The following is a 24,398-nucleotide window of genomic DNA, read 5'->3' as shown; positions in this document are numbered from 1 at the left end:
AAAAAAAAGTTGAGACACTCCCCTCCATCCGCTGAGCACGGAGGCGTTGGAGTCTCTGCTGTGTCTGGCTCCTCCCCTGCAAAGAAAGTCCAGGCCATGTGTACCTCCGGCACCTGGTGATTGTTGAGCTGAGGCCTTTCCCTGCCTCGAGCTTTCGTACCGAGGTCTGGGGTACGGAGGAAAAGGGGGACTCTACCCCCTCCTCCCCCATTCCCCAAACGGAGCACGGATCAGAGCAGAGGTCTGGCTCCCATGAGCCTCCCTTCCTGCAAAACGCGGAAAGTTGTGTGCGTGGGTGTTTAATAATAGTGAAATTTGAGTTGCATGCAGGCCCTCTGAGCTTGCACACTTGCATCGTGGGGACACAGGGGCTTGTGATCTGCGTTGTGTCATGGCGAAAAAGTATGTGGAGCCTGTGCTTGGTTTGACATATTTTCAGCAATTTGATTGCCGTTTTCTCTGGCCACAGCACCAAGAAGTTTTCGTTTTCTTCTTGAGCTTGAGTTTGTTTAGCCCTTTTTGTACTGGGAAGTGAGCTCGATAGACAGATTAGTTAAGAGATTTGATTAAATTGCCTCCTATTGTAACAATCTTGTACGGTTGCATCTGACGCTGGTCTTGGTAGTAGCCAGGAAACAGAGGTTGAGGATGTTCAGCTGTAGTCCTTTGGTGTTTTCACCATTTTGGAAGTGAAGATGAGTGGCTAAACTCACTCAAGATATCAAAGGGTGTGTTGCTGTAGCAAACCTGCCATTCTTTGTAAATTGCAGATCTTGTGGGGCCTGTCTTGGCTTTTTTTTTAACCACACTAAAGGAGGCAGAGTGGTGGTTGCCGCCCCCTTCTCTTTGTTGCTAGCACTGGTTCTTTGTTCAGCCTAAAGGGGAAAGGAGGCCCCTGTTAGGGATACTTTTGGTGAGGCTAGGATCTTAGTTTTCCTAGAGAAGAGGAATCACTTTTCGCCTTGTTGAAAGAAAGACAGCAGTGATAGTTTAGAAGCTTTCTCACTGCAAATATTTGGGGTTTTTTTTTTTTAAATCATTTTGCTTTTTTTTTTTTTTTTTTTTTTTTTTTTTTTTGTCTTTTTTTTTTTTTTAATAAAGCCAAGTGGCTGCAGTTTACTAGATGTTGATATATTGTTTTTCTGTGATTACTGGATTTTGGTACTTGATGCTAGTATTAGATTCCCTTAACAGCAAAAAAGCTATACTTTTGAAGAGAGGGGAGAAACCGAAAGAGGTACAAGTTTGGAGGTGGCAGGATAATGACTTAAAACAGTTGTAGCTCGTATGTAGACTAGGATAAATGAAGTTAATAATGTAGAGAAAGTAGTATCTGTTGTGCCTTAAAATAAATGTTTTACATGTGACAGGAACATTTTGGAATATTTTTGATGTCTCATTTATTTTTATTGCCAAATCCAACACTTATTTTACATGTCTTTTGGAAATAGAGTTATTAGAAGAAATTTTAAAGTTAATACCTAAAATAAATATCCTGATGCTACTGTGTGGTTCATCTGGTAATTCTGAATATTTTGTAACTGTTGTACAAGCAAAGCCTTTGAATCACAGCAAAGGGATTGTTTGAAGTCTTAAATAACCTAAAACAAAAAACTACTGAGGTAATGGTGTATCTCTAAAAGGATGTCATGTCTGAAGTAAATTACCCCTTTTTGAGGTCATAATTGGCTCTCCACACATACTTATACTTTGTTTCTTGAAAGTTATAGACTAAAAAGTCTTGAATAGTTTTAGAAGCATCTACACTTATCTTCTGAGATGCAATAAACTTCCTCATGCAATAAACTTCCCCATGCTTTCTGTGAAACTTGGTGTAATTGTCATTTAAGGCTGATTTTTTGAATTAGCCTATCACTTTCTCAGAGTGTATTGTTATTAAGATTTTTTTGGAAATCAACAGTTTTAATAGCCTTCATACTGTACTTGGAACTACTAAACTTTGAGTAAACAAAGCTCAATTTCATTACCTCGAGTTTGCTTGTAATAGACAGTCAACCACATCCAGTTTGCAGAATCATCATTGCTTTCAATCATGCTCAGGTCAGGAATTTCGTTTAAATTTAAACCAGTATACTATGGGAACTAATTAAAATACGAATTAAAATACTTCCGTGATCTTATTTGAAATATTTTTCATAAATACTTCTAGTCTTAATACATGTATGGCTTTAGCTTAGCAAAGTGTGCTCCTCAACACTGTTTGGAACCATGCTAGATGTGGAAGGATGTCGTAGCTTTTATTTTAGTCTCTTACCATATATCTTCAGGTTGTTGTCATGGTTTTGCAACATTGTGGCTCAGGTAGTTTAGCTCTTCCAAGGTGTTGTAGAGTTGCCCACAGCAATGAGAACAGGCCCCAGATGGTCTTTCCAGCTCTGTGCTCCTGTACAGCCAAGCACAGTTCTAGAGAATCGCACAGCCACCAGCATGGTTACAGTGAATTTGTGTATTTGTGCCATGCCAGTGCACTAGCAGTGTTGTTTATATTGCTGTTTGTGCATAATTTAGTGTGAGTGTTCAAAAGGCTCTACCTTAATGAAAAATTTGAGAGATCTGCATCAGAGTATGGTTGGTTCCATCCATAAAGACGAGACTAAAACTGTTTTCGTAGGGCAGTGTGTTACTATAGTCGGCCATTGTTTAAGTAGTACTTCTAATTAAAGCTTACATCTGCAGATAAAATGAACTTAAACTGAAGTGTTTTCTGGAAATTCATCAGTACTTTGTGCAGTGCCTTCCAAACATGATGATGGTGTCCAGCCTCTGCTCAGGGCTCGAAAGTCAGATCTTTGCAACTCTTCTACTGTCTGCATAATTTTAAAACCAGAACAAAATGCCCAATCCTTCAGAAACTAGTGTAGTAATTTTAGGCCTGTTTCAATAGCTGTTTATTGGACTCATCAGCCATTGATGATCTTTTCTTTTACATTCAACTTTACATGAGTTCACTCCTTAGTATTGCTGAAGTCAATTCAATGTAACTACTACTATTAAGATATATTTTTTTCATGTGGTTTCTATTGTAGCAATTAGGTTTCTTCACATAGTGCAGTTCTGAAACACCTCATCATTTCATGGTAACTATACTTTAAATAAGCAGGGATGTGGTCCATGTACATAACAGTTTATCTGTTCAAAGTTATAAAGTAATGTAATTTACAAGTTACAAAGTATCAAAAACCAAGTGTAGATGTCATCTCTTGTCTCTTTATTCAGTCACTTAAGACTGTTTTGTAATAGGTAAATTTAATGGTGTTATTTTTCTGTATGTCATAGTAACTAGAGAGACTAATACTTTTTTGGGAACATAGCTTTTGTTAGTCGTGGGGTTTTGAGCAGAATTAAAGTTCCTTTAGGGGATGTAGCCTCTTGTGTTTTTCTGTGCATTAGAATATTATCTATAGGCCTTGCTAAAGTCTCAGAGAAGTGGGTGTCTAAAACTTAGGCTCATCAAAGGAATCATGGGTTTAATTTTATTTGGTAGTTCTCATCATTTTGGCATATAACTTATATGAATTAAGAAGAAATTTTTTATATATACATATATATATTTGAACCCAGAACATGACAGAGTATGTAACAGTTGTCAGGTAGGTCTTCTGTATCACATCTGTATCACATAATGAACAGTGTGGGACAGTAAACTCCTACTAGCATTAAATGGGCACTTGGCTTGTCCCTTTTTAATTAAGGACTCGACATTTCAGAGATTATATGTTGCTACTTCTTAATGGGAGCCATTTAGCTGACATTTTTACTGGTATAAAACAGTAAATTTCAGTTTTTGAAGCCTCACTGTGAAAGATTAATAGATTTGCAAACTTTCTACACATACTACTTTGCATTTTTTCCCTCCTCTTCCTCCTTCAGTTACATTCTCTTTTTTTGTGCTTTCCATGTGCTCCCACACTGGTAAGTGATATAAATGTGCTCCTAACATTTCTGTATGATTTTTACTTTTATATTAGTAAGAATTTACGTTTTTATTAGTTAGTATAGAGTCAAGTACACATACTATCTGCAGTAATAGTATTGTGAGCTTGGCCTCACTGTACCTATTTCTCATCTATACACATCTTTTAGTCAGTTAGTCTGACAGAGGTTTGTGCAGAGGTTTTTAGCTCCATCAGTGAGTGAGGTGTCCTATCCTCACACATACTAGCTCTTGATACACCTTGCTTTTCTTCCCAAAGCACTCCAGTAAGTCTGTAACATATGAAAAAGAGATACAAAAACTTCAGGATCAGTGGATGAAGTGTTTGTACTAGGAAGTGCACCACCTTCTTCACTAGGTAAAAGAGGAAAGACTTTTGACAACTTTGCTTCCATCACAGTATGATGTCTCCGTGATGGGTCCCCTTTGTGATGTTGGTTGAAAATCAAGGTGGTAATGAAGAAAGAGGATCTTTCCTCTTTTCCTTCCTCACCCCGACCTACACAGACATCACAAATACTTTGAAACTTAATGGACTTTTTGACCATATGCTTCAAGAATTTCTTTTATGAGGATAGTGCCAAAACCATTTTTTTGTGGGTGATGCTAAGACCTGAAAAATATAAATGGTATTCTGTTGCCTGTTGCTAAAGTGTATTATATTGATATCTCTTGTTAGTCAGTACTGCTGGCCTCTAATACAGAAGGATCAATATTCTTATGCCAGATACTCATCTACAGATCTTCTACTTGACAGATAAACCCCCATGAAATTTACCAGTGTGCCAATTCTTTTAAAATTCTCTTCTCTGGTAAAAAAAAAAAAAAAAAGAAAGCTAAGAAATATGCTTCATTTATTTATATAACTATGCTGCAGTGTATGGTATATAGAATATGCATAAGTTAAAATTTGTTTGGTTGATTAATTGCAGTGTGTTGAAGAATATGTTACAAGTGTATTTAGGAAATGTTAATTTTATTTTTTCTCTATTTCATATGGGAAAAATAATAGACTTTACATTTTACATAAGATATAAAATAATTCTTAACTGTCTGCTTCCCCATATGTCAGCATTCTGAATAAAATGTCAGTGATGACTACAGAAGCCGAAGTAGTTAAAATTGAAATGACCTGGTAAAAACACCCATTTTTTAAGCCACAAATGCATTTGTAATGAAGTTTCCTCAATAATACCACATTATTTATAGTCATTATTTTCTTAAAAATCTCAAAGTTTAAAGCTCTTACTAGCTAGAAGATTTTTTAAAATCTGGGACTTAACAGTAACTTCAAAATGTAAAGTAGAGCTAGTAAATGGTTGGTTTTCATCTTCTAGGCATTAGTTTCAAAGAGCTATGATAGATTTTTTCCTAACCATCAAATATATAAGGTATTCTTTTGTAAAGTGGTTGAAAATGTTTTTGCTGGAAGGAAGGAGTTTGTTTATACTCTTAATAGCTTTTGCTCTTGACCTGAATGTGACCAAACCTGTAGGCTTGCAATACATAACTGAAAAAAAAGTGCTGTTTTTCCACTTAAGTACCCAAGTTAGAAGGTCCAAACTCTTCAAAATTCTTAACTTAATGTTAAAACTTGGTATTTCTATTGTTATGGGATGGCTAAGAGCTAGGTTTGGAAGGGTAGTTTTTCTAAACATCTTCTTATGTTACATTAGGTTATATCTGTTTTCTTAAGTGTCTTTACTCTCCTGTCTCTTTGAAAACTGAAAGCTTGAAGGATTTTAGAATGCTTTGAAACTTTTAATCTTACTGTAATACTTGTTTTTCTTGGTAGTTGGTGATGCTACTGCAAGCTGACATTTACCCTTCCTCCATGAAGCTCATGTTGAAGAGGTGAAACTAAAGCTCTTTTGTAGTGGTGCTGCTTCTTACCTCTGACTGATAAAATTTACAAAATAGTATGACATTGTGAAAATAGTGTTTCTTTTGTTCCCAGTGGACAAGGCAGAGCATGTTGAAGGATGTGAAAGAAAAGTAAAAAGTTCAAGAAGGTAAAGTTCAGTAATCCTATCGGGAAATTGGGTCAAAAAGAAAAGAGGTGCTATTATGAAGAGTTGTTATAGAAATTTCCAGCTGAAAGCCATTGACAACTGAACATAACTTTTAGGCTTGTTTATGTTTCCAGAAACAGTTGTGTAAAATGGTTCATATGTCGGGAATGTCAGTGCTTAAAGTGGGGTTGTGTGTGTTCTGTCAATAACTGAGCTCAGCAGAAAATTTACTACTAGCCCATGATAGCAGCTGTTCCTTCCTTGGAAATGAGTGTCAAATTTGTTATCTTAATTGTGTGCCTAGTTGGTCTCTAATTTAACAGAGGCTAATCTGGATTATAAGGTTCTTGTTAAACTACTGTGGATTTCCAGCAGCAGGTGTCTGGGGAGTGTTTGTGCATGTGGTTGCCACAATGGATCTGGAGCTAACTTCTGGATGTAACAGTTAGGGTTAGTAGTTAAGGGCAGGCTGAGGATGGTAAAGTCAACTCATGCAAAATGGTAGGTTTTACTACAGCCTCTGTTGTGATACTATGTGGCAATGTCATCAGCAGTGTCTCCTCTTAATTCCAGTTGTTTCCCATTTTATTGTTCAGTTCTGGCCCATTGTTGGGCCAGAATTTCACTCTTGATCTGAAACCATGTCTTATAATTATCTTAGCTCTCCCACTACTGTCTGCTTGTAGTAAAAGATTTGACTTCTTTTTTTTCCCCTCTGTTTCTGACATACAACAGTTTGTTTCCCTTGTATTCTTTTTGAAGTAGGCAGTACTCCCTTTGTGGGGTTTGTTTGTTTTCTGGAATCATACCTGTTTACTCATCTTCTGAGAATGATTAAGTGGCAATGAAACTTGTTTTGTAATATGAATAGCTATTCTTTTGTGTATTACTGACAGGTGATATTGGAAACTATTACTATGGACAAGGGCATCCAATGAAACCTCACAGGATCCGAATGACTCACAACTTGCTGCTAAACTATGGCTTATACAGAAAAATGGAAATTTATGTAAGTATAGGTAATAGAATATCCACTGAAGCATTTTAAGTTATTTTTAAGGGTTTTAAGTATTGTCACACAAATATATGAAGAGAGGTGGAAGTGAAAACAGGGAATACTTAAACAGTGTCTTTTACTTAGAACTGAAGCAGTATTTAATGCAGTTGTATATCACAACAGAGTAGCCCTTGCTTTATGTGAAACACCACTATTGCTTTCCTTTCGCTATTTTCCCTTCAAAGGAGCTGGGATTTCTTTCAAGTTGTCTGTTTTAACACATTGTTAGCGGATTTTGCAAAGCACTTTGATTATTTCTTTAACTTGTTCTTGTTATCAGCGACCCCACAAAGCAACTGCTGAGGAAATGACCAAGTACCATAGTGATGAATACATCAAATTTCTCCGATCAATAAGGCCTGACAATATGTCTGAGTACAGCAAGCAAATGCAGAGATGTAAGTGCCAACGTCAGGCTAAGTCTATGCGTACATGCTTTGATGGCTAGCATTGTTTGAAGCTCTGGATTCACCAATACAGAGGTTAGAGAAGTACTGTAACAAGAGTAGCATGTGCCTGCCTTTAGCTACACTATTTTGGACTTCTCCATTAAAAGCAGTCATCTTGACAAAAGTGTTCTTCATGCATAAGTAAGGATTTTTGCCTTTTCTTTCGCAGGGTGTATTCTAGATGTGAAATACTGCTGCTAATAATAAGGCTTTAGTGCGCAGATTGTGAAGTGTTTGTGAAAGTGCCTTGAAATCTTTGTAAAAAAATGGCTTTTTTGAATACTAGATAAGTAAAAACCAATGTGTGAAAATTCATTTAAGTCAAGAAAAGAACTCGCTCATTCTTTTTGGAGGGAGATAGTAAAAATTGTACATCATTGACTGTTCACCCTTTCTATTATTAATTTATTCCTTTAATTTTAGGTATAAGCTCAAAGTACTGTTAGGAATGCAGTTTTACAGCTATTATATCAATTTTAAAGGCAGTATTGTAACCACTTTATGATGCCTTATTGTCAGCAAATTATTTTTCTAAGTAATTCTACATTTCTTAACATGACCTATGTTAATCAGCAGTTCTTCAAAAATCTAGAAATGATTGAACTTCTTCAAATGAGGAGACAAATCTTCCAATGAAAACTAAAAAGAATTAAAAAAAGAAAAGGAAAAAAAAGATTAGGTTGGAATTATCTTATACTATTAGGACTCTACGTTGTTTTCAGTGTTTAAATTAGCCTGACAAATAAGATGAGGAATAAGTAGTTAAAATGCTGAATGAACTATGCATCTGTAAGTGTTATTCATGTGTGTATAGATGCTGTTGGAATGGTATTTTTAAAAAATAATATGTTTCTTATACAGTTAATGTTGGAGAAGATTGTCCTGTATTTGATGGCCTGTTTGAGTTTTGTCAGCTGTCAACTGGAGGCTCTGTTGGTAAGTATATGTTGTTTGCCAACTATTTTATAGCTTTAGTAGGTTTGTATCAGCAACTTAAAATTTTGATAGTGCATTTAAAAATGAAGTAAATATAAGGGTTTTTTATATATTTTAAAAAATAATCATATATCAGTTACAGACTAAAATATGAGATGTATAAAGTATCTCAGTATTGGTAAGAGATCTGTTCTAAATCAGCTTATTTAAAAAATAAAATATGATTTCATGTAACAGATTTAAAGGCCATCAGAAATTTCTGACTCCATTTGCTTTCATTCTTCTGTGTGTCTTTTTACAGCTGGGGCAGTAAAATTGAACAGACAGCAAACAGACATGGCTGTCAATTGGGCTGGAGGACTCCACCATGCCAAGAAATCGGAGGCATCTGGTTTCTGTTATGTCAATGATATCGTGCTTGCCATCCTTGAGTTACTTAAGTAAGTTTGTGACAGGCACAAGTTAAAATTACAGAAAGTGTCAAATTTAAGTATTTAAATGTTTGAAAATATGGATTGTAGTTACTATTTCAGTGAGTTTTCATAGCCCATGTTGAACTTTTACAGTTTCAATTAAGAAAGCTCCAAACTCTACCTAGTTTGGCTTCAGCAAGACATTCAAACTAAAATACAGGCAAGCTGAAAACATAACTAATAGAAGATAGATCCAAGCAGCAATGCACCCCGTAAAATGCTGTAGGCTGTAATTCTAGATGGTGGGGAAGGATAGAGTGGCAGACTTCAGAAAATGGACAGGCTTACTTGCTTTCTGTAAATATTTCTGTAATGTCTCCCTTTGCTATGCATGGGGACAGAACAGTGGGCTAGAATGATCGCTACCCTGACCCCTTAGGGCAGTCATTTTACTCATAAGCTTACACCCATTTGGTTTCACTATATGCCTTCTTGTTTCCTATCATTTGACTTGATACTGAACCAAACAGGAATATTCAGGGAAGATCATGCACTGAGCTTCCTTGGATTATTACAGGAGTTAATGTGGCTGGTTTTAATAAATGATGAAATAACAGCTGTGCTGCTGTGTCTGTAAAATAAAAAATGAGGAGTAATGAAAAAGTGATCATATAATTAACTTCAAACAGTAATGCTTCACTAAAATTTCAAGTCCTGAGTGTTGCTTTTACTGCTTCAGAGGACTGTATCCCTACTAACAGCACATTAATCTCATTTATTAGAAAAAATATTCTAGGTATTTGACTCTTATGAGGGGTCAGCTGATTTTGCTGGTGAGGAACGAGGGAAGTAGCTGTAATCTGGAAGTCTAGAGATAGAAAATGTTTCTAAAGACACTAGGAATAGTCGGTATTAACATATTAAGATGCTCATTTTAATGTGCACTGTATATTCAGGAGCTGTCTCTGTAGTCTACGACACATGACTTTCTGTGGTCCAATCTTGAAGTTTTTAGCTTAACGTGCGTGTGAAGGAAGGAGTCTTGCAAATTGTTATGGGTTGTGTAACTGAGAAACTGTCCCTGAAATTATGGCTGCTTACACTCTCAGTACTCCGTAAAGCATGACGAAAGTGCGTCTTCGATGACGGACTTTGTTCTTTATGGGAAAACATAAAATTTAAGGGATACTTACTGTTTCTAGTGCTCTAAGACTTCAAATCACTGGTTTCTTTATCCATCTCAAACTGTCCTGAAATTTGCAGTATTTAAGAAGATTATAAACAGTAGTGTAATAAATTTATGCAAATGTAAATTGCAATACATTTGAAACCAACAATGTACCTTTCTTTACAAGCTGGAGAGGTGAAAAAGAAAAGTCATGGAAAATAAGTTATTTATTTTTTGCAAACTAATGGAACACAGACCATGTTGGTAATTACTGAGAAGGCAGAAAGGAAGGCCTTGCGGTGAATGAAAGGGGTGAATTTAGAAGATGTGAACAACAAAGTGATGTGAGCAGAAGCACGAGGTATAGCTTCTACAGAGTGAGACAGTTTAGGGTAAATACTAAATAAATTACTTACTTTGATGAAGATAAATTTATTAATGTTATTCAAAGTGTACTGAGAATTCTAAGAGCATATGGTCACATCAACCAAAGTCATCGCAGTGATCACAATCTTGAATTTTAGTGTGTGTTTGGGGTTTTTTTTGTTAGTGTTTTTCTTGTTTGCTATCAGTATATTATGAATATAACATATAATGATAATTTATTATGTGTTCTTTCTAGGTATCACCAAAGAGTGTTGTATATTGATATTGATATCCATCATGGTGATGGTGTTGAAGAAGCGTTTTATACTACAGATCGTGTCATGACAGTATCATTCCATAAGTATGGTGAATATTTTCCAGGCACAGGGGACCTTAGGGTAAGGTTGGACATGAAATTTCATTAGGTGATAAATTCCCTCTTACTGTCTTCCTTGTAGATACTGTTTTTGCACTAGGCTACAAGTCCAATATTGTACTATGTCCAATAGTGGTATACAACAGTAAGTTTTCATAAAAAATATTAGCCTGGAGTGATAGATTAGTTGAGGAATCTTAGGAAAAAATAATACAGGATAGTGGGGAGCTAAATTATTCACTTCTACATGAAATTAACACCTTCACTTCTGGATAAATAGGCTGAAATCTTTGTTCAAATATAATTAGTTTAATTCACGCAGATTTTGGAGATGGCTCTAAGAAGACAGTATGGTATATTTATAATTATCTGTACATTTCAATTCTGCACTTACGGTGAAAAGTAGCTGTTTGCAGATCACCCTTTAACAGTCACAAAGCTTAAGTTACAATTTGAATTTACTGTGTTCTATTTGCCTAGTAATACAGTTGACTCATTTTTGGAATATTTCTTCTGTCATGAAGTGTGTTTTGAGTTCTCATGATGCTCACTGCCTAAGAACTTCAGCCTGCCCCATAGGCAATTATGTACTGAGCATTACAGCTGACCTGAGGCAGGGAGCATTTGCCCATGAGGAATTATCACTAAAGCTGTTGTGGAACCTCTGGCAAAGCTGAGAATAGAAACCAAGTTTCCTGGCCCTTCATATTAATTTTAAGTTAGTCATTCCTCATGTTAGACTCTTGTCTGTTAGAACAGGAAATTGTTCCACTTCACAGCTCGAAAGAGTATTACAAGTATTAGGATTAATGTATTCCTAGCTTCAAACTCATAAATGAAACCTCTTTTATCAGAGACACTCCCAGGATATGTCATTCCTCTGGTGTTAGCAACTTTGCTCATTAGTCTGTGCATACAGTTAGAAACTTTTTTAAAAAATAGTAAACACTTCTAACAACGTGGCCTACAAAAATGCGGTGCTGGGAAAAAGTTCACTGTTTTTCTAATATGTTTAAATTGATTCATGAGATACAAGTATTTGTGTTCAGGCTAATACTCCTGAAAAGCATGTTTCCCAGTCTACTGATGATACCCAGAGGGCACAGGAGTAAGTGAAAGTTGAGCAGTGAGGTGCAAAGCATTCATTTCAGCGTGGTTGTTGGAGCTGAATGTTATTATGGTGGTTAGATTCTGTTAAACTGTGTTCTAAGTTGATTTAGGAAGAAATCAGATTAGTTTTTATCTGTGTGATTTAACTTGACTGGCCACAAGGTGGTAGTGGTGCTTCAAACTAAAAGCAGCTCAGACCAGGATGTTTATCATGACAAGCTGTTGTTGCTGAATTTGGCTAGAATATTTTTCTTTTTTCTTTTTTTTTTTTGAAAGGGTTAGATATCTTGGCCTTTTAGAAGCAGCACTTCCCGTTGACAGAGAAGTTTGTGGACTCTTCACCTCACCACACCCAGAACAAAGAACTAAAAGATAGCACAGTTGAAATAAATAGAAGAATATTTTATGGTTTTTGGGATTTATTTTTTTTTATCAGTGTCAGGGACAAACAGTATCTCAGGCATGGCAACTTTTTTTCTGAGCTGCTAGTTAGGATTTTGAAATGAGCATTATCTGCATACAGACTTTAGCAGGCTTTATTGCAATTATTGCATCCCCATAGAGATTTTTCCTGTCTCCAGAGATTGCAAAGCTAATTGAACTAAATGAAGATCTAATTCTCTGAAAAGTCAGTGTTCCTTCTGGAGGCCAGTATTGTGCTGCTTCCTTCTGCCTAACTTGACCTGCCATTGATGGGTATTTTTCCAATTTCAACAGCCAAATCTTCCCTTTGTTCTTGTCAGTGGGCTGTGTTACAGCTTGTTTCTGTAATTCTTTAGTTAGTTGATCTAGTTTGCTGATCAGGTTACATTTATTTGATGCAGGAACAAATTATGTGTCAAATGATGATGTGATGGCAGCTACATCAGTACAGCTGATCTGAGGTTTTCTAGTTTAGCAGCATTCATCCATTTTCTACTGAATGTATTGTTCAGTCTAAGCTTCCAGTGTCCTCCATAAGTTATTTGACCTTCTACATATTTTAGATGATAGCATAAATTTCGTCATTTATACACCCAAATAGCTCAATTGAGACCATAGTTCCCTATAGTGGCTCAAGTTCTTTGAGGCAGCTTGATCTGTTGGTGAATCGGAGGCTACCAGAATGCTGTATTGTTTCTTTAGGTTTTATATCTAATGCAAGCATCAGTTCCAAAAAAGTTGCTTGAGTAGCTCAAGCAATTACTCTGTTTAGGTGGAAATTGTGTGAACATTTGACTTTGCTGTGTTTTAGGATAAGATAAATTTAATGGGGTTTTTTTGTTTTTCTTTTTAATCTGTAAAGCAAGACAAGGAGAGGAATGACCTGTTGAAGCAGTATAGGTTAGGTGTCGACCTGCTGGAAAGCAGCTCTGTGAGAAAGACCTAGGGGTCCTGGTGGGCAAGTTAACCATGAGCTAGCTGTGCCCTTGTGGTCAAGAAGGCCGATAGTATCCTGGGGTGCATTAGAAAGAGCATTGCCAGCGGGTTTAGGGAGGTGCTCCTGCTCTTCTACTCAGTTCTGGTAAAGCCAAATCTGGAGTGCTGTGTCCGGTTCTGGGCTCCCCAGTACAAGAGAGACATGAAGCTACTGGAGTGAGTCCAGTGGAGGGTAACAAAGATGATGAGGGAACTGGAGCATCTCTCTTACAAGTAAAGGTTAATGGAGTTGGCCCTATTTATCCTGGGGAAAAGACACAGAGTGGACCTCATCAGTGCTTACAAATATCTCAAGGGTGGGTGTCAAAAGAATAGGGCCTGATGAATAAGGAGCAGTGGGCACAAACTGAAACGCAAGAAGTTCCATCTGAATATGAGGAAAAACTACTTTGAGGGTGACAAGCACTCAGCGAGGTTGTCAAGTCTCCTCTGGACATACTGAAAGCCCACCTGAATGTGATCCTGTGCAGTCTGCTTTATCAGGGGGTTGGACTAGATGGTCTCCAGAGGTCCCTTCTTCCAGTACTGACCCTTCTGTGATTCTGTGATCACCTCAGAAAATTCAGCATCTGAAAGCCTGGATGATTCATTCTGGGAAATTCTGGATAACTTGTACTTCAAATCAGCCAGTTGAGTTCAGTAGGGGTCTTCAGTGTCACTCATCTTGCAATACTATGAAATGTTAATAATGTGCTGTGGGCAAAAAAACTGTTAACATTGTGTCTATGCTTCACTGGGCCATTTGGCCCCCTCCCCATCTCCCTCCATTCCCCCTCACGCCCCCAGTAAAGGTTAGTTACTGGAAGTAACACATTACTGATGCATTCCCTGCTAAGGAGGCTTTGTTCAGGAAGAGGAAAAAGTCAATGCCTTTCAATAGGTAGCGTTGAGAAGTTTCAGTATTGGTGTTGCTGGGTTATGCTACTTATGACTCGTAGTTTTTCTAGGATGTTGGACCAAGTGCGTGCTCTTCCTGCAGTGCTGCTGTTTGATAATAGTTTACAGCCATACTGGACAGATCAATTCTCACCGTCTGCTCCACTGAACTGCATTGCTTTCTATCTGTGTTAGATGAAATAAAGGGAAGAAATGGGAATGTGTGTCAAGCAGAGATCTTTAGGTTTTATGGTGATCATCAAAATAGGAGTGGTTGCATTCAGGGTGTATTCACTTTATATATATATATATACATATACTTTTTTTTTGCAACAAACTTTTTGTCTTAATACATAGGTTGTCTAGGAAAGCTGGTAAGATAGACTACTACAGTTCCTGTCTTGACGCTTGATGGAACTGAGAATAATTTGCAAGTTTGTTGGGGGTTTTTTTGTACATTTAAAAAGTCTCAGTTTCTTCAAGGGCACCGTAATTGGCCCCCCTTGGATTTTTCTTCTCTCCCTTTTGCTGCAACTACTTCCTCATCCTATGTTTAGGGAAATAATGTGGTTTTGAAAACCTTTTCAAGTTCAAATCTTCTATGCAACAGTGAAAACATGCATATCACCTTGCTCTTCTTGATTTTCATACTTTTTTTTTTTTGCTTGGCTATTTTTGCCAGACTAAACTGATTGGTTATGATTTGTCTTTTTGTCTTACATCTTTGAATTAAAAAATTGAGTGTACTTACTGCTGTTTTCATCTTGGTGTACAATTCTACACTCTAAAATGATTTTATGGGAGAACAGGAATCAAGTAAATTCTGCCTCTTATTCCTCACAGATATGTATAATGGTACAGAATAGCTCAGCAGACTTGTGTAGACTTTTTTTCATGATACCATCCTATGTGCTTCTGTGTTTGTATTAAAACATTTTTCATCTTTGCTTGTAGGACATTGGTGCTGGAAAAGGAAAATACTATGCTGTCAACTTTCCAATGAGGGATGGTATAGATGATGAATCGTATGGACAGATATTCAAACCAGTGAGTGCTTTGTTTCTTGTTTTTAAGCTCTCTGGAAACTACTAGTTTCATATTTTCATTATGTCAATTAATGACTTGCTGTTTTATATTGATTATAGATTATATCCAAAGTAATGGAGATGTACCAGCCCAGTGCTGTGGTATTGCAATGTGGAGCAGATTCACTGTCTGGGGACAGGCTGGGATGCTTTAATCTTACTGTTAAAGGTAAACAGAAAAGTATCTGTTTGTTGTCTGTAACTTACTACTTATTAGAAGCCTCTACCCTTCATACTGTTTTTCAAGACATTTGCATGATGAGGACTGGAGTCACAAAGATTTTGTTCATTACTATGATTAATCACATCTTTCTTTGCTATACAGGGATGGCCAAAAGAAACCCAGAAGTTGCCTCTTTCTTTCTGTCCGTCTAAAAGAGTTAAGAAGCTTGGTTTTCCATGTGTTTCCTAGCCACTCAAGTGATTCCCTTTCTTCTATGTACAGGCTTTCTGCAGCTTTAAAGCAGTGTCCTGGAATGACAGGACAACAGACGTCTGCAACACTTACCATGATGGGAAAATAAAACCTAGTTAGCAGTCCACTTAATAGGACTACAGATGTTAAACATCAAACACCTTGTTGGGTGTAAAATAGGTATTATTGAAATGAGAATACTCACTGCATTGTTAAATTTATAGCGGTGTTTGTTATACTGAGCCATATGTTAACACTAATTTTTATTAATTTTCATAGAATTAATTAATTTCAGTATTACTTAAGTTGCTACCTGAATTTGTGATTCTCTAGTTTGGGATGTTAATTTAGCAAATAGCATAACTGCTACTGTTGCTATTATTACTATTTTATTATTATTTATTTAAATGGTAAAATATTAAATGTATAGCGAACTTTTGCTAAGTCTTCAATCCAGGCTGTTTGAATCATTAGTTTTCTGGATTTTCTTGGTTTTGTGTTTGTTTTTTTTTTAATGCAACAATTAGAGTTTTGTAGGCAACAAAATGCAGTATAGTATCTGTTGGGTCTGCAGTATTTCAGGGTTCTTTTCTTGATTTGCACCAGGTGGCAAAGCTACTTCAGTTGCCCATACAGCTCAGATTTTTTTCCATCTTACATATCTTGGAAACCAAGAGAGCTGCTGCCTCCTACAGATGCCTTTCAGTATGCTGTATCTCCCTGGAGTGTGTACTGTCTTGGCACCAGTTCACTCTGTAAGCAAGACTTAGCAACCTCTAATACAGGTTCAAATTTAGAAGTAGAAAGGACCGAGTACTGATTTTGTTCTCCCTTCTTCCCCCATTGCATTTTACTGAGAAATTGTCCCTAAATTTGTCACTGTGTATGACATCAGTTATGAAGAGACAAAACACTAAACATTCTAAGATCATTTCAGAACAACAGCAATAGACCATCATGCAAAGTCTCTGAAGACTGGGGTGGATGATGTTCGTTGTGTTTTGTAAATTTCTAATCTATAGGTCTTGACTTCCTGTGAGGTTGTGCTTAGCTCTAGGGGGAGACAGTTCTGTTTGAATCAATTCAGTTCTTATTTGTTAAGTGTGACTGCATATGTCTGATTAAATAGTTTGTTATATATTGTATTTAATAGATATTTTGCTTATATTGTCAACTCTTTTTGTTTGACAGGTCATGCTAAATGTGTGGAAGTTGTAAAGACTTTTAACTTGCCATTGCTGATGCTAGGAGGAGGAGGCTACACAATTCGTAATGTTGCTCGATGCTGGACATATGAAACTGCTGTTGCCTTAGATTGTGAAATTCCTAATGGTAAATATTAATATTCAAACTAATATTTTATTAAGAAATAATCATGGGAGATTTTAAGTAAACAGCAGGAATTTGTATAGATAGCTGTAATGCATCAATTTAGACTATACTATGAAGAAAATTATTGCTAGGATTTAGCCAGTAAATTTTCAGTATCTTATGCACTAAATAAGTGTAAGTATTTAGGCCTTTTTTTATGCCTTAGCAAAAGCTTTAAATGACTGAATCACTTTTTGAAAATTCAAAAGGTAGAACTTATGGAACCTTACTTGTAATTATTTCTAATATGAATGTCATCATTATGATAGAATATATACTGCAGTTTGATTGTGGCAGTGTCGATCTGTAAGTTGTACAACACAGGCATGGTGTACATAAGAAATTATTGACTATGCAAGTGTCCACTTTACATAGCAAAACTACTGTTTCTTCATTTTATCTGACAAAAGTAGCTGTGAAAGTATATTGACTTCTCTTCCATTTCACTCCATTTTGGCTATACAAGCTATATTAAAATTTAAAACCAGAAAAAACAATACTAGACTGCTTTTGAATAGTTGAGTACTGAAATAATTTTTCTGAGGAAGATCCCTAAAGATCCTGGACTCCTTTTACTTCTGGCCAAATATGCTCCTGGATATATTTTTGGAATGCCATTTATATAAAATTGCTGTTTGGACTGATTTGTTGCACATGAGCCACTGGCATTTTGCACCTTGAGCCGCAGCTTTGCTGATAACCTTTTGCTATTCATGTATTTCTTGGTGGATTCAGTGTTTCCATCTGACTTCAGCAGAATCCTGCTGTCAGTGAGAAAACACTATTTAGAATGTGCCTTTCAAGATATATATTTTCCATTTTGCATGTCAACATATATTCTTTGTCAGCCAAAGCTTTTGAAGACACAGTAGCAGTTTCTTGGGACTTTTTTTTTTTCTATTAGCATGCCTCTTTCAATGGATTACATATATACATATACATATACAGGTTTTTTTTATTTTTTTTATATTCCTCTCAACTTTTTGTGTCCCTGTCATCTTTAATCTGTTCTGAGAAATATCGATGTATTTCTAAATGTTGCAGTAGCAACATCTTCCTGTCTGCCTTCTGTTCACCTATCTAGATCACTTATCCTTTAATAATCATAAATGAAGAAAGACAAAGGGCACAATTAAAAATGGATTTCAGTGTCTTATTTCTTAAAGGTTCTGTGGATTTTTTTTTATATTTCTCTTAATTTATCTGGAAAGATACAGTCATATTCAATGTAAAATACTGCTGTTGTCCTGGCAATGTATTGTTCATCAGCTTCATTTTGGTGGTTTAGTGTTCTAGTTAGGGGACCATTTCCTGTGAAAATGTAAAAAGTGGGGTAAGGAGGGAAACAGACAGACTGAACCAGTCAGCACCACTGAATCAATGTCCAGCACCTACCAAGGATATTGAACTAGCTGTGGTTTTCAGCCTAGTAACAAGTATTAAAACTTACCCTGAAGGAATATTTTGAATGCCTGCTTAAACCTTTTAAACTGGACTAACTTTGAAAACAGCTACAAGAGATCATCAGTTGATCTTCTCTTTCCTGAAGAAGCATATTTTTAAATTATTTTTCAAATTTGTTACTGTGTTGTTCAGTGTGTAATTGCAGTAGATCTTTCTCTTTGTATTTTGCCAGCAGATTTAAGTTCATTTATTGAATAGTTTAGAGGAAAACCACTGAACAGCCCAGATAATGAATAAGTATTGCTTGCTTGAATGTTTAAGGTTTGACGATTCTCTAACTAAAATCCTGTCAAATCTACTGTTGTATTTAAAATGTTTAAAATCTTTTTGGTTAACAAAGTTGTCTTGGCTTTTGGTTTATAGAGTTGCCATACAATGACTACTTTGAGTATTTTGGACCAGACTTCAAGCTTCATATTAGTCCTTCAAATATGACTAATCAGAATACACCAGAATATATGGAGAAGATCAAGTAAGTAGTGATTATCTTATTTCTCAAGTGGGTCATGTGGATCATGTTTCTCCAGAGGTTTAATTGTTGGCAGTTTTGAAAACTGTATACCTTTCTCTGTTCATTAAAAATAAGTACTAGAATAGATTTGACATGTTTTCATTTCTGTCAGAAGAGGGGTTTTTTGGAAGTCTCTTCCTCCAACGGAATGCATGCTTATGAAGTCCCATGACTATAACTATGAAGATTTATGACCCAGCTTGGATTTTTACTTTTTCCAGCATCTGAAAAGATGACTGTTTTACTTGGATTCCCATTCTAATTTTGCAGAAAGTTTATCCTGCCAGGAAAGAAGCTGGTGTGCCATGACGATTAGGATTTCTAATTCTCAGCTCTGTGTCTAAACATGGACTGGGAATGTCATTCTTTGTAGCTGTCAGCTGCAAAAATAAAAAATCATACATGAGCTTGAACATCCAAAACTGTGGAAAGACAGTGGTACGTGTGCAGGCAATTGAGTGGCTGTGATTTGGCAAATCCACAAGGTTTGAGCAGTGCTCACTGACAAGCTATGGTGGTTGTGTGTTTTTAGGCTGTGCTACTCTTGATACTTAGTCTATTCCTCCTCGCATCTTGACATTTTAATTGGAAACAAATACTTTACTTCAGGGGTAAAGTAATGCATACACAATCAATTCTCTGCTGAACTGGTAGGAGGTAATTGGTTAGCTTGAACCGTTAACAGGCTGTTAACGGTACACAGGAATTCTTTTGGTTACTAAAAATAGCTGAATAAAGATGTGAAATTGCATGTATAAGTTTGCCACTACTGCTATAACCTTTAAAACTGTCAAATTGCAAAATTCACCAAAGCTGTTAAAATACTAATTTTTAAGTGATTGGTATATAGACTGTGATGGGTGTTCATAGCACAACTGTATCAATCACAATTAAATTTAAGGAGTCTAGTTTTTAATAATGTGCAGTGGGAGAAAAAGCCCACTTATTTTTTGGTAATGTAATTGTGCAAGATTTTTCAGTAGTAATGTAGTTCTCCAGCTGGTGGTCTGGCAGGCTGCTTGCTGTATGTTATATATATTGTTGAGATTTTGTGGTGCAAGTAGGCTGCAAAACTCACTGCTGCAATCCAGGTACAGATTGCTCTCTGTCAATAGAAAACAATCTCACATTCTTATACTAGCACCCACAAGATCAATGACCCATCATTTTGGAGAATCCTCCTTCAGTTCATTGTGTGTTTTCACTGACACCTGGCTTTAGGGAGCTCCCTGGCATGGCATAACTACTTTGCCAGGTCATGTGATTTAGACAGAGGCATAGACTCTTAAGGATTCCAAAAAAGCACCAGTTGCCCTTTAGCCCTTCAAATTGTGCAGAAGTATGCTAAGATAATTGTTGCAAATGCTAATATTTGATGCTTGCCAAGCCTGCCTTTCTACTTACACTTTGGAATGATAGTTTTGAGTCCCAAAAGAAGCCCGGTATCCTTTCCTTTTCCTGCATATGGTGCTTTGAAGTGTGTCATCCACCGCATCAGGTTGCTTAGACAGGACAGAACTTGTCTCTGTTCTTCTGTTGGCTGAAATAGCCAATAAGGAAACTTACCCAGATGAATTACTTTTGTCATTGCTGCACACAGTTGGGAAGTCTTCATGCTTTTAAGTATCTGACTTTCTACGGAACCGGAGAATAGTGTATTATCTAACTTGATAATCTAGCTTATTATAAACAGAGCAGTACTGACACCAGTTTAGCCCAAGTGGGCAGTACTTGTGCTGATCCTGTGGGGAATTGAAGATTGAAGTTGATTGAAATAAGTATTTGTAAAGTACAAAGAAAATGATGTTCAAGTACACTGTGGATACTAATGATCTCATAGGGAGGGAAAACTTCCTGAACTTGGCATGCTATTTTTTTTAATTGAAAAATGAAACTGACTCTAAAGCAAAGCCAGGTTAACTTTGTATGCAGAGTTCAGAACTTCATAAAAAATCCAAGGAAGTGCTACTTCTGTGTAGTAATAACTTTTGTTGTCTGTTACTCGCAGGCAACGCTTATTTGAGAACTTGCGCATGTTACCTCACGCACCTGGTGTACAGATGCAGGCCATTCCTGAAGATGCTGTTCATGAAGACAGTGGAGATGAGGATGGAGAGGATCCAGACAAACGCATTTCTAGTAAGAAATACCTTTTCATGATAGAACATGTCCATAGTCATATTGGATTTCATTGTTCACAACCTTAGTTGTAATAGTGTGCAGTATTAGAAGACTGGCACTTTTGTTTCCTGAATAAATTTTACTTCTGGTCTGCCACTTTTGATGTTTTTAAGGTGGCATCTATGTGCACATTTGAGCCTCTTAAAGGGTCTAATGAAGTGCTGGAACAGCGTGTGGTTTTGCATCTTATGGATCAGCCTTGCTGTTTCAAATCTATAATAGATACTTCAGAAGACTTCATGAATTTTAACCAAAGGAGCTTTACTTTTTTGGTGACTAACAAAAGACAGAAACTATGTTTCCCTTTGAGGTAAAGTGAGATACAGTGTTTAAGGGGAAAAAAAGGTCTTTTATTTGCTTTTTTGTTATGAGGCAGAGATTTTCTATACTTGTGACATTACCCTTAACTTTATAACCATAACCCTTCCATGAGCTTTGAGGTGTTCTTCAGCTATAGCCAAGAGTTTCCCTGCTACCTTTAGTCTTTTTTGATGGTGATTAGAATGATTCCATAACCTCTTATTAGTGCACTATCCATTTTCTGAACTGTTGAAACCATTCTTTTTTCTCCTGTGATTTAGTTTTCAGTATTTGATGTTTTACTTGATACATGGTTAAAATATTCCCACTCTCCCCCTGTGTTTCTGCAAAGCTATTCTTTGGAAGTTATTATGTGCATCCCAGAATATCTTGAAAGATAAGTGTTTTTAACTGTAATTTAGTTTGTCAGCATTAAATGATTATAGTATATTACTACTCATTCTTAATTTGATAGTTCTTTTTTTATTAGGGCTATTGTAGTTGGACTTTTTGATTAATTAATATCTTAAATCTGAATCCTAGTTCGAGCATCTGATAAACGCATAGCCTGTGATGAAGAATTTTCAGATTCTGAAGATGAAGGGGAAGGTGGACGACGAAATGTTGCAGATCATAAGAAAGGAGCAAAGAAAGCCAGGATAGAGGAAGACAAAAAAGAGACTGAGGACAAAAAAGCAGGTAGGATTGTGGTGTGATTTCGTCCTATATTTTAGAACTGCAAACATCAGTCCCACCAGGAGACAGATGTTTTATCTGTTAAGAGTTAATTAGTTGTTGAGATGATGTATTTATTTCCATCATATTCAAATAATCTGTTTTAAACTCAAGATACAGCTATTCAGACTAGTAAAATGTTTTCAGGCAAGGGTTATTGTTTCTTCCCCACAAGCTTGAAGTCTTAGAGCCAGGGATTTGTATGACTTAATGAAATAGCGATGAAAAAATACACGTTGGGCAAAACTTTTGTTCCTGTTTGCTTTTGTGGGGTGAGCCAACTAGTTTTCTCTGAAACAGAAACCGGATAGGGTTCTGGGGACAGTGTAATTCCAAGGACTCTTGATTTTTCTAAGAACTGGATGCATCTCAAGCTTAGGGGAACTCCAGGTCTCATTACTGCATGCCGTCATTATGGCCAGTCAAGAAGAGACCTTGCCTTGAGGCATTCTGAATCACTTGCCATTGTGCCCAGATTGCTCCTTTGGATGGATGCATGTAACATTGTACTTTAATATGTAACTAGTGACTTCTTCTAAAAGCCAGTTTCCCCTGGCTAGAAATACATACAAAAGAATAAACTTGGTTGTGCTCTTTACTTCTTAAGTATTTTAAGGCTTTTTTTCCATCTTTTGGTAAATGTAAAATCTTGTGATTTTTCAGATGTCAAGGAGGAGGATAAAGCCAAGGACAGCAGTGGTGAAAAGACAGACGCCAAAGGGTAAACACTAATTAATTAATAATGTCATCTTTTTGGAGAGTGTTTGTTAAGTCAGTACTGTATAATACTTTTCAGTTCTGTGGAGATCATTTTCAGTTGCTCATAATACTGAATATTTTAGAATCATGACTAGAAATTCAAAATTGCATTTCTAAACCAGTTAATAAAAAAAATAAAACAACTTACCAGTTTGTTTTTGCCTTTGTACAGAGCAAAATCAGAACAGCTCAGCAACCCTTGAACAAAAGATAGCCTCTCATCAGTTGCAGAACATAATACTAGAGTCGAAGAATACCTAAAAGGAGAAAAGTTTTCGTATGGAGAGAGACTGCTGATTTCATTTTGTACTATTTGGCATGGACTGTATTTATTTTCAAATGGCTTTGTTCTGTTTTTTGGCAAGTCGTATTGTGAGTTTTCTAATTATGAGGCAGAAATTCCTTTCTTCACCATGCTTTATGTAATAGTATTTAAAAATGGATGTGAGTTATTATGTTAAATGTCTAAACTGATCTATTAAAGTAATTCGCCTTTCCTGAGCTGATTTTACCTTTTTTGTAATTTTATCTTTATTAAAAAAAAAAAAAATTGTACTTGGTTGTCTTTTGTCCATCATTGAACTACAAAGAAGAAAAACTCTATATAAATTTGGCAGACTTGTACTTATCTATGAGTACCTAGTGAGTTTAAATGGACAGCTGGCAAACACGCAAGCTGAACTGTGTTGCTTTCATTGACTCCACATGTTTCAGCAATTCCTGCATGAGATGCAAACAACATGTATGGGTATACATGTGAAATTTGAACAGGCTGAATAAATGGGTGAAGGGATTCTGGAATAACGTGATCATATGAACTCACATTTTAATGTTTAAAACTCTGCAGTCACATGCCTTGTACTGTCCAAGAACCTTTCCCACCATCAGAATCTACCTAAAAAAATGATTCATTTGCTGTTCATGAAATCAGTACATGATTATTGCAAAGCTTGCAAGACAGCAAGTGAAAATTTGGATTTAACTTGTAAAAAAGCTAGAATGCATTTTAACTCTGAGCAACATAAAACTTTCTCACACCCTTGCAGAGAAAGGATTTTACTGCCTGCCTCCTTCGTTGATTCATTAGTTAGTTCTGGTGCCTGAATTGAACAGAGACCTCAGTGCCCCCATTCCCCTTTTTCTTTCTCAGTCTACAATTGTCTTACAGGTTGATATTTAATGAAATATATAAGCTTTGAAATCAAGATTTCAGAGCAGTGAACACAGAAGTTTGCAGAACTGTACTGCTACTCAATCTTTTTTTCTTTTTTTCAAATACAAATGTTTCTTGCTACTTTTTTAACCTACTTTCTCTCTGGGGTGGTTGATATATGTTGATATGGTGCCTGAAGCGCCCCAGGACGCCATTGGCCCTCCTGGCTGCCAGGGCACTGCTGACTCATGTTCAACTTGCCATTGACCAGGAGCCCCAGGTCCCTT

At 36.4% G+C, this 24,398-nt stretch overlaps 1 protein-coding gene across 2 annotated transcripts in view; it reads left to right on the top strand.

The window, feature by feature from the left end:
* The window catches only part of HDAC2 (histone deacetylase 2), a 24,136-nt gene extending 623 nt beyond the window's left edge, over window positions 1-23,513 (top strand). Inside the window, exons 2-15 of one of the 2 annotated variants that reach the window (XM_042016900.1) lie at window positions 5,913-5,967; window positions 6,864-6,976; window positions 7,305-7,422; window positions 8,335-8,409; window positions 8,711-8,849; window positions 10,613-10,754; window positions 15,092-15,184; window positions 15,283-15,391; window positions 16,829-16,969; window positions 18,836-18,944; window positions 20,992-21,122; window positions 22,008-22,163; window positions 22,863-22,920; window positions 23,131-23,513. In XM_042016900.1, the coding sequence (XP_041872834.1) occupies window positions 6,902-6,976; window positions 7,305-7,422; window positions 8,335-8,409; window positions 8,711-8,849; window positions 10,613-10,754; window positions 15,092-15,184; window positions 15,283-15,391; window positions 16,829-16,969; window positions 18,836-18,944; window positions 20,992-21,122; window positions 22,008-22,163; window positions 22,863-22,920; window positions 23,131-23,161 (1,377 nt within the window). In that variant the 5' untranslated portion in view covers window positions 5,913-5,967; window positions 6,864-6,901 and the 3' untranslated portion in view covers window positions 23,162-23,513. The remainder of the gene's footprint in view (window positions 1-5,912; window positions 5,968-6,863; window positions 6,977-7,304; window positions 7,423-8,334; window positions 8,410-8,710; window positions 8,850-10,612; window positions 10,755-15,091; window positions 15,185-15,282; window positions 15,392-16,828; window positions 16,970-18,835; window positions 18,945-20,991; window positions 21,123-22,007; window positions 22,164-22,862; window positions 22,921-23,130) is intronic. The other variant, XM_042016899.1, reaches the window with a different exon arrangement.
* Window positions 23,514-24,398: the final 885 nt, after the last annotated feature.

Source organism: Corvus kubaryi, unplaced genomic scaffold (genome assembly GCF_017639235.1).
Source record: "Corvus kubaryi isolate FWS band 111438036 unplaced genomic scaffold, C.kubaryi_AGA036_p1.0 split3-73, whole genome shotgun sequence".
Lineage (NCBI taxonomy): Eukaryota > Metazoa > Chordata > Aves > Passeriformes > Corvidae > Corvus > Corvus kubaryi.
The sequence above is the reverse complement of the archived record's forward strand: the minus strand, read 5'-3'. Positions and strand labels throughout refer to the sequence as shown.